This window comes from Histomonas meleagridis, assembly GCF_020186115.1.
Source record: "Histomonas meleagridis strain 2922-C6/04-10x chromosome Unknown contig_20, whole genome shotgun sequence".
NCBI classification, from domain to species: Eukaryota; Parabasalia; order Tritrichomonadida; family Dientamoebidae; genus Histomonas; species Histomonas meleagridis.
The window spans coordinates 582,837-593,218 of NW_027150805.1; the positions used below are offsets into that span (position 1 = coordinate 582,837).

Sequence of the window (10,382 nt, forward strand, 5' to 3'; positions counted from 1 at the left end):
AATTAAATGAAACTAACAAAAAATAAAACAAATAAATATCTTTAGCATTAATATCAATTCCTTTTTGTTGTTCTAGAAGTAATTTAACAATTTCTATATGGCCAAATTCAGATGCACCCATAAGTGCTGTATAAAATATTTCAAAAAAATTCCAAATATTACTTTTAAATATAAAATTATTGAAATGAACATTAATTAAAATGATAAAATGTTTTTAGTATTAATATCAATCACATTTTTCTGTAAAAGTATTTTAACAATTTCTGTACTGCCTTTTTTGGCTGCTAAAATAAGTATTGAATTAAATAGTTTAAATATTTTCCAAATATTTTTTTAAAATACTAAAATATTAAATTAAATTTTAAATTAAACAAATAAATATTTTTGATTTCAATATTTCCTTCTTGTTCAAGAAGTAATTCGAATATTTCTTTGCGGTTATAACGTGCTGTATAAAAAAGAGCAGTTTCAAATAATTTAAATAAATTCCAAATATAATTTTAAAATTTTAATATATTAAAATAAAAACTAAACAAAACAAATTAACATTTATAACATTTATATCAATTCCTTTTTGTTCAAGAAGGAATTTAACAAGTTCATTATGATCATATTGAGATGAAATCATAAGTGCTGTTTCAAATAAATTTAACAAGTTTCAAATATTAATCAGAAACAAAAAATTATAAAAATTTTTTCTAATTTAATCAAAAAAACATTTTTAGCATTGATATCTATTTCATAATTGTTTAAAATATACTTAACAAGTTCGATATTGCCTGATTCTGAAGAATATACTAAAATATCATTAGGAATTGGATTATTTTGAAGAAAATATTTAACAAGTATTATATTTCCAATTTTTGCTGAATTATTAATAACATCATCATCGATTTGTGTTTCATCATTATTTAAATATGATAAAAGTTCATAATTATTATTAGAAATACAAGCAATTTGTAGTTTGTGAAATCTTTTTAAATTACTGTTAGTAATTGATTCATCTGAGCTATGATTTTCGCTTGTGTCATCTTCATCATCTTCTTCATTTTCATTATCATCATCTCCATTATCACTATTTTTATTGTAATCTTCATCATAATCTTCGTTATCACTATCAGAAGATTGAATTGGTTTTCCTTCTAATTCCTTATTATAAATATATTTAAAGATATCATTTCGATGATATTTAATTGCTGTTTCATATGCACCTTTAAATGTCGAATGATTTTGTTCACATAAATGCATTATTTCCAAATTTCCGCTTGCAACAGCATATTTGCCTGTATTTTCTACTTTTGCACCATTCATAAGCAAATATTTAAAACATTTAATTGATCCAAAAAATGCTGCATAATCAATTAATGTAACATTTTCTTTGTTGATAAATGAGCAAATTTCATAAATTGATGGTTCAATTATTTGATTAAAATCAAAATTTGTTTGTGATGATATTTCTTGAAGTTTTTCTATATCATCATTCCGAATTATTTTTGGCATTTCATTTGGATTAACACCTTCTTTAATTAATTTCTTATGAAGTTCAAAATCATTCTCTGAAAGTTTACTATAATTTTCTTGATCGTTATGTATTATTGCATCACTATAAATGTCTTCAATTTCTTCATCTGATAAGTTGAATACAAAATTTGGATTGTTTCTTTGAATGTTTTCTGGATTAATAATTCCACGTTCAATTATTTCTTTAAGAAGATAAAAGGACTCTCTTGTATCTTTTCTCAAAAGAAAACATGCAAACACATCAAAAATTTTTGTTTTATTTTTATTGTTTTCCTCTAATGTTTCAATCTTTTTCATAAAATCTAAAATTATATCAATATTTTTCATACTTATAATGAAAAATGAGTATATTATTTGACAAATAATAAGGTTAAAAGAATATGAATAATTATCATCGAAGTTTTTATATATTGAATCCGCTGATTTAGGAATATTATCATTATTTAAAAGAAAAATTATTTGCTGAATTTCTTCCAGTAATTTCTGTCCGTTTGTGCTTGGATTTTTTTCTTCGTTCATTCAGATTTGAAACAAAAATCGGATTTTAAACGGTCAAAAATATGGACTATCTTTTTATTTGACGGTTATATTCAATTTTGGATAATAAACTATTGAACAAGAACACAATTCAGGCATTATTATAAACAAAGAGAATGTTAAACTGAACCCGTCCCCTAAAAGCAACTCATAACAAATAAACATTTCAAATTTCTACTGTTATTATTTAACTGATGATATATATATATGGATGGGCTTTGTGTTCGAGTATTAGTGTAGAATTGGGGAAAAGCCATCTGATTATATATATCAAATAAGTTATTATCTTCAAAAGTTTATATTTCAATTTCATCTAATTTTCTTATATATACAAGAAAACTTAAGTTACTTATTAAACAAAACATTTTTCATATTTTACAATAAAATGAACATTGTATACATGAATTCTATTTTTATTTTTATTCAACAAATTCTATTTCCTTTTCCTCTTCTTCTTCCTCATTTTTAATTAATTTGAACTCGTCATCATCGCATTCATTTTCCATCAACAAAATTCTATTTTTATCTTGAGTTAAGCCCATCAAGTTGAATCCCAACAACGCCAACGCCACTCCGAACAAAGGCATTGCAGAATAACCATAAGTTAATGCGTCTTCTCTATATATATAATGTCTTACAATAAAGTTAAATAACATTGCCAAAGTTGTAATTCTTGAATGTTCCACAGCAGAAGTGTTTAATATCAGCCAAAATTGTGTGTAATGTTTTATTGCGCTTGATAATATAAATATCAAAGCAATTAATATATTACTTTTGATCGGAGATGTTAATATTTGTTCTTTATGTGTTAATGAAATATATAAATGATATGAAGTTGTGATAATTATCCCAAAAAAGCCATTCTCGCTACAAAACGAAAGCGCTGAAAGTTTGATGTCAGTTGAGTGAAGTGATTGAACAATGGTCATACTAATGCATTTAAGGAATATCGATAAAACAAGAAATATATAACCTGCACGAATGGATTCAATGCCTAAAACATAGTATGGAGTTGGATGGATGGGTTCAATTGGTAATCCAACTGGACTTGATGAAATGGTAATGTAACCAACAACTTGTAACATCATGCCTAGGAATTCTAATGTTGTTAATTTTTGGTTGAAACATATAAATGAAAAGATTGATTGTATTATTGGAAATATGCTAAGAAGTGTTTCTGATTTTTCGGGGGCAAGTGATGTGGCAATTTTAAGGGAGGCGTCACAACTGATATCAAGGAGGGTGAGTGTTGCTGAATTTAAATGTGATAATTCTTCTTTATCACTGTAAATTTTTTTAGAGATTTTAAAAATACGGCCAAAAAAAGCAACAAGGAGCATTGAAATGTATTGGAGAAATTGAGATATTAATAATCGTGGAGGATTTAATCGAAGAAATGTGAACCGAATTTCTAATATTTCGGAAATTATGTACGAAAGCACAAAAAAAGTATGATGAGCTGTGACTGACTTTTCAAACCCTTCGACTTTTTTTAAAGGTGGCAAGTTTTTGGCCACCATTTTTTTGTTTTGCCAGCTATAGAATTTTATATCAAAAGTGCTTGTGTACGTTACCGATACGTTCAATATTTCAATGCAGAACGTTCCTGTTTTGGGTTATACTGGGTTAAAAAATATTTTAAGATTATAATTTTTCATGTTTAAGTATCTAAGTATATATATAAACGCTTTATTACCTAAGTGAAAGATTGAAACCAATTGGAATTGATGAATGTGGATTCTTTTTTGGTGTTTTTATTTGGTTTTCTTTAAGTTCCCAAATCCTTAAAGTTTCATCCATTCCCAAAGTTGCAACAACATTTTCTTCTTCGTTTACAGTAATATTTATAATATCACCAGTATGTCCGTTATATTTTCCATATTTCTTGCAATCTTGAGTCAATAATTCCCAACTAAAATCGTTTCGTGCATGTGTAACAATATAACCCCATTTATTAGTATATTTAATACCAGAAATAGGTGTTCCTATATTAATATTGTAAAGAACATCTTCAGGATGCATCGAAATGACTTTAATATTTCCATCATCCATTGCATTTGTTACAGAAAATATATTTGATGAAACCCACGTAAAACTACTAATCGATTGATCGAAATTATATGTTTTCTTTTTTTGATCTCCCCATATGTTAACTGTATATAAATCTGTAGATGCAAGATGTGAACCATCTGTTGACCATGAAAGATGCGTTATTTCTGATTTGTGTTCATTAAAAACATTTGTAATATTTGTCCTGATGTCAGTGATGTTTATATTGTTATCAGCTCCACCTGATGCAAAACGATGTCCTTTAAAAGACATAGCACCACATTTGATATCATGACTCTTGAATGATTGAATCATTGAACATTTTATAGGATCCCATAATTCAACTTCACCACTTGCTGAAATGACAAGTCCTTTATCTGTCCAACAAAGTGATGTAATGGGTGAATTGGCTTCCATAAGTTCTGTGGTGTTACCATCTTCCCAAATATAAACACATGTATTTAATGCAACAGCTAAAGTCCTTTGTTTAAAATCAATAAGTTTCGATGGATATGAATTGAAAAGATCAGGAGCATCTAAAACTTTATCAACAGCAATGGGTGCTTTCTTTTTGCATGGACTTTGAATTATTTTTGTAGGCGTTTGTGGAGATTTCGAAGTCGATGGCCACTCAGATGTTTGACAGGATTTAATTGGAGATTTTGTGGGAGTTCTATTTTTTGGAGATTTAATTGGAGAATTGAAAAATCTATCTTTATCATATGGAGATTGGTTTTGCATTTTTAGGTCTGAAATGCAGAAGCGAAGGATATGAGCTGATTGTGTTCTCTGTTTAGGTGCCCTAGTGTTGGCATATGGGCTTTTTTGCATTTTATATTTAATACGTTAAGCTTAACGCATGGATTATTTAAAAAGTGCTTTGTAAAATTAAGTCAATAATTATTGAAACAAACTCTTAAATTTAGATCAAATTTTGTATTGTATCCATTATAATCGGTCAGATTTTGTTTTTAATATTTACACACATCTCAATTAAGAATATACTTGATTGAACAATCATGTTCCCTTTTTCCCTACAACTTGATTCATTAAAATGATAATTCCAAAAGCAGTATTAAATAATTTTATAACCTTAAATTATAATCGGAAAAACTGTGAAATAAATTGTCATAATATAAAAACATTCAAAACTAGTATGACATTTTTCAAAATCAATTTTTGTTCAAAAAGTGATAAATTTTGAATGAAATGATAACATGTCACATTAAATAACATTAGGAAACAAACAAGTATCTTCGAAGTACAGCAGTACTTAAAGTTGTTTTTTCAGAATTCCATGATGAAGCAAAACGAAGGCAATGATAATTTTTCCATGAAATTTTATATGAAAGATTTTTTTTGTGTTTCAAAAACATGTTATTTTGATTGTATGGTTTATTAGGTTCGATCTTTTTTCTTATCGGCAAAATATTAGGGGGGCCTCGTGTAAACGGATATCCCTCCTAATTTATAACATCGTTAGCGGTTAATTTTCAGAGTAACGATTAATATGTATTCAAATATATTATTTGAAACGTTTACGAAAAATTGAATAGCCCTGGGGATACCAAAGGATCAATGCGACCAAAAGAAACCAAATACATTACGCCATTAAATATTACACCGGCAAGCATTGATGAACAAGTAAATTTAAAAATCGCTCGTCTAGTTTCAACTCCAATAAATTCTACATCTGTAATTAATGAAATCAGAAATCTAGTTTTTCAAGTGCCAATTTCAGAACTCGAACCATCAACTCATCCGCTCGCAGAAAAGTTATTGGATATTGCCATTAAACCAGGTACGACTGGAGTTACTTCAACACCAGAATTTCGACAAGAGATTCTTTCTTTGTTAGTAACATTAAATTTCAAATTTCAACCAAACACGCATATAGATAAATTGCCAGCATTTTTTAAATTTATTTCTGAAGGAACCATTGAAGAAATGTCTGAAGCTTTATCAATTGTTCGACATTCCTTTGAGACACCCGAAACATCAAATCAATTTTTATTACAAATTGCCAGGCTTTCCGTTTCTGCCGGTAATGTACGAATGAAATGGCTTTTAACTAATTATACGAAAATTGATTATTCGACATTTTATCCATTTCTTTCATTACTTACACTGATATCATTTTGTGCGCGTACGTTTGATCAACTTTCAGAGCATTTTTCACCTATTTTTACCATGATGGAACAATTTATAACCAAAGAATTACCAAACGATACAAACTATAATTCAATTCTTCCACTCCTAGCGCTTAAAGCACGTACCACTCATTATTATACTTTAGCCTCAGATGTTTCATCACGTACAAAATCATCGATGGCAATTTTTGATGCGATTTATAACTTAATTCAACATTGTCCACATTCATTTCAACTTCTTCAAAACGAAATATCATATTCATTTGTATATTTTGTTAATCAAAAGAAAGAACAACCATGGATCGAATCATTAATTAATATATTACCAACAATGATGAATTCATTTATTACAGATCCCGACTTTTATGCGTCACGACAAACATTAGTTTTTAGGTTATGTGAAATTGTTTTACAATCACCAAAATCAGATCTGAAAATTGTTTCATTAATTGTAAATTTTGCAGTCGATTTTTTATTTATTGATAAATTCCCATTAATTCAACGATCAACAAAATTCCATAAATTATTAATCGAAATTAATAATAAAATAAAAACATTACCACCAAGCATTGATATATTTATTACATTATTTTATGGTATTAATAAATTCTTTTTACTTATCGAAAAATCAATTGATAAAATCTTTGATCCTAATAATGATACCACCACAAATTTTAATAATGTTCAAGCTACGATATTATTTGTACAACAATCATTTGAAACACTATTTAAATCACTTGAAATTGCTTCTTCAATCCATATAACATATGAAGAAATTAAATCAATTTCAAATGGTTCTATAAAGACACAATTTACACAACTTGATTCTAATTTAATCATTAATTCATATGTAAATTCATTATATATATTTATACGATTAAGGAATTTAACTAATAAATGTAATTTCCGTTATGCATTTCAAAATATTAATTCATCACCGAATAATAACATGAAAATGTGTATGATTCATGCTAAATTTATTAAGTATTATGATCGAATTCGATGTTTAATTCAATATTTGTTCCAAAAGTTCCCATTAATTTTAGCTAAATGTAATATATTATTAGAAGCACGAATATGGAAAAATGTTTTTATTAAGTTCTTTAATGCAAAGAATTCTATGGTTATTGATTCTTCTTTTATTAGAACATTTTTTTTAGATATACCGAATTTTATACCTTTATTACATACATTAACTGATTTCATTATCCAAGAAATGAAAAGTTCTGTTTATGGAACTATAGTATTTAGAACAGCGTTTAGTATATTTAAAAAAATTAATGAAAGTACAAATTTAACACATGGAGAAATAAATGAAATAAATATGTCCAAAATCTTAGGATATATTAATGGTATTTTACAGACATTTAAAGCAAATATATTTAAAGTATCAAATGTTACTGATACTATAATGTTTATTATTGAATTATTAATATTTATAAATACTTTTTTAAAACAAACAAATCAATTAATAAAAATATTAAATTCCGATTTTACAACAAATATTATTTCGATTTTATCAGAACAACAACATTCTTCTGCATCGATTTTAATACATTTTATTGAATATTTAAATCAAAACTTTCCGAAATTAATAGAAAATGATATAACAATTGATTCATTAATAAAGTCGATTCATAATGAACCTATTAAAGTCTTAAAACTATTAAAAAATATAGGAAAAAGAAATAAGCCTTTAATATATGGTAAAAAAGAACGAAATTCAATAATATTAGAAACGATTTTTAATAATTTATCAAATGCAAATGAAGATGATAAATTACTTTTATTAAAATTCACTAAAAAGTTTAAGTTAAAACGTTGTTTTACACCACAAAGTAATTTATTTATTACACGTTATAGTTTTAATAATAATGAAGTACAAGTACCAATTGATCAAATGATTTATTCGAATGTACATTCATTATTAGATTCGATTGATGATGAAAAACTTTGGTGTTCATTAAAATCGTTATTATTATCATTATTTGAAGAAAATGAATCAGATGTATTACCTAAATATGAAATTATACCATCAGAAACAGATAATTTATTATTTATCTTTAAATGTTTTAATTATGTATCAGCATTAGTAAATAAAAACAAGAAAAAAACATTAGAAATTTTATATGAAATATCAAATACACCAAAAATATTAAGTTATGTAATATGTACAATATTATATACTAAAATTGATTCATTTGATGAGAATGAAATGTTAAAATTTTTTAATCGAATTAATACCAAAAATTATTTCCAAGAATTTATATTAAATTCATTAACAATATTTAGTAATTGCTTTTTAAATTCATACGTTTTCCAATTAAAAATAGCAAATTATTTATGTGATTTTCTAAATTCTTCAATTTTCCATTTAAAATCATTTTTAATTTTTGTCTTAAATATAATTTCTAATATCACTGACTTACAAATTATTGAACCATTTCCTTCAGAACGATTTCAATTTCAAGAACTTTCAGCATTACCAAAGAATGTACAAGATTTAATTGATTATATTAAAAACTTAATAAATGAAGAAACAGATGATGATAAATTACATGAAGAAATGAAGTTTTTATTAGAAGGAATTAATCATGTAAATTGTTTATTATATTCATATACATGTGCTGAATTTGCACGTGAAATTTATGAAGATGAAGAAGTTGAAGAATATGCAAAATTAGTCATTAAAAATCCGATTTATTCGAATAACTTAAATAATTGTAAAATATTATCAATAATGTTAAGAGCATTTCCAAAAATTTATGATAAATTATATGAAGGAATTGAAGAATTAATTAAAATTCCAGTCTTAAATTATAATACACTTGAAATCAAAGAAAAAGAATCATTAAAAGATATCATTTATCCTTTATTAGTATTAAATTCTGATAATATACCAAAATATAAAATAATTTTCCAAGAAATAATTTCATCAAGATCAAAACATATATATTTTATATATTCATTATTTGAAGAGATTTATCATCAATCACCTAAAAAGATCCAAAAACAAATATTACAAATTCTTTTAGATCAATTAAATAATGATGGAATAATTGAAATGAATAAATGGGATAATACAATTGAAAATATTAATAATAAAATTGGGAAATGGGTATCTATACAATATTATTGGCCATTATTATATATCATTGATAAAAATAAAGCAACTGCTACAATCGTATCACAAATATCATTATTAACTAAAGTGAATACATTATTTAATGTTCTTGAATCATTTTATATATTAACAAATCAATTAATTAATAAGGATGTAATTAAATATTTATTATCAATTGATCAATTCGAAAATACAATGGATTCAATAATTTTATTTTTTGATAAATGTGGTTTTGCTATTGATGATAAGAAATATTCGATAATTACTAATGCTTTAACTTTTGCTACTAAAACAGGTTTTAAATATTTAAAAGAATGTTTATTATCTGATTCTAAAAACTCTGTTATATATAAAGCATTAAAAATTTCACCAAAACCTTTAAGGAATAAATTATTTACTAATATAGCATTCATTAAAAGTTCATTAAATTTTAATGATAAACCAAATAAACTTCAATTTATTATTACATCAATAGCTATACAATCAAATGATATTATTACAAATCAAAAATTATTTGATTTAGTATATAAAGTAATATTATCTTCATTTGGTGGTAATGGTTTACAATTACTTTATGTCGATAATTTTATTAATTTCATTATAGAAAATATTCATAAAATACCAAAAGAATATATAATTTCATTAATAATAGAATTAGTTAAACCTGAATCTTATTTATATATATTTTTATTAGAACAAGTTATTAATGAAATACTTAAAATAGATTCTGATTATACATTAAATGATTTCCAAGAATTATTAAATCTTGAAAATATTAATTTATCGATTTTTATTGTACAAAAATTAATAATTAAATATTTACAAATGAATTTAAATGAAATACAAAACTTCATTGATATGATTCAAGATAATCATGAATTATTAATTAACTCAATATTATTATTACAAAACCAACTTAAATATAAAATAATGTCAACAAAAACATATGAATTATATGAGAAATGTATAAATGATAAACAACGACATATCGTGTTTGAAAT

General features: G+C 24.9%; 1 protein-coding gene across 1 annotated transcript; it reads right to left on the minus strand.

Moving 5' to 3' along the window:
• Window positions 1-3,750: 3,750 nt before the first annotated feature.
• On the minus strand, window positions 3,751-4,938 carry GO595_002759 (CDK inhibitor Srw1; the record flags this gene model as incomplete). The annotated part of the gene is made up of 1 exon (XM_067915704.1): window positions 3,751-4,938. One exon carries the CDS (start codon window positions 4,936-4,938, stop codon window positions 3,751-3,753), a length of 1,188 nt encoding a protein of 395 aa, XP_067776560.1.
• Between the last annotated feature and the right edge of the window lie 5,444 nt (window positions 4,939-10,382).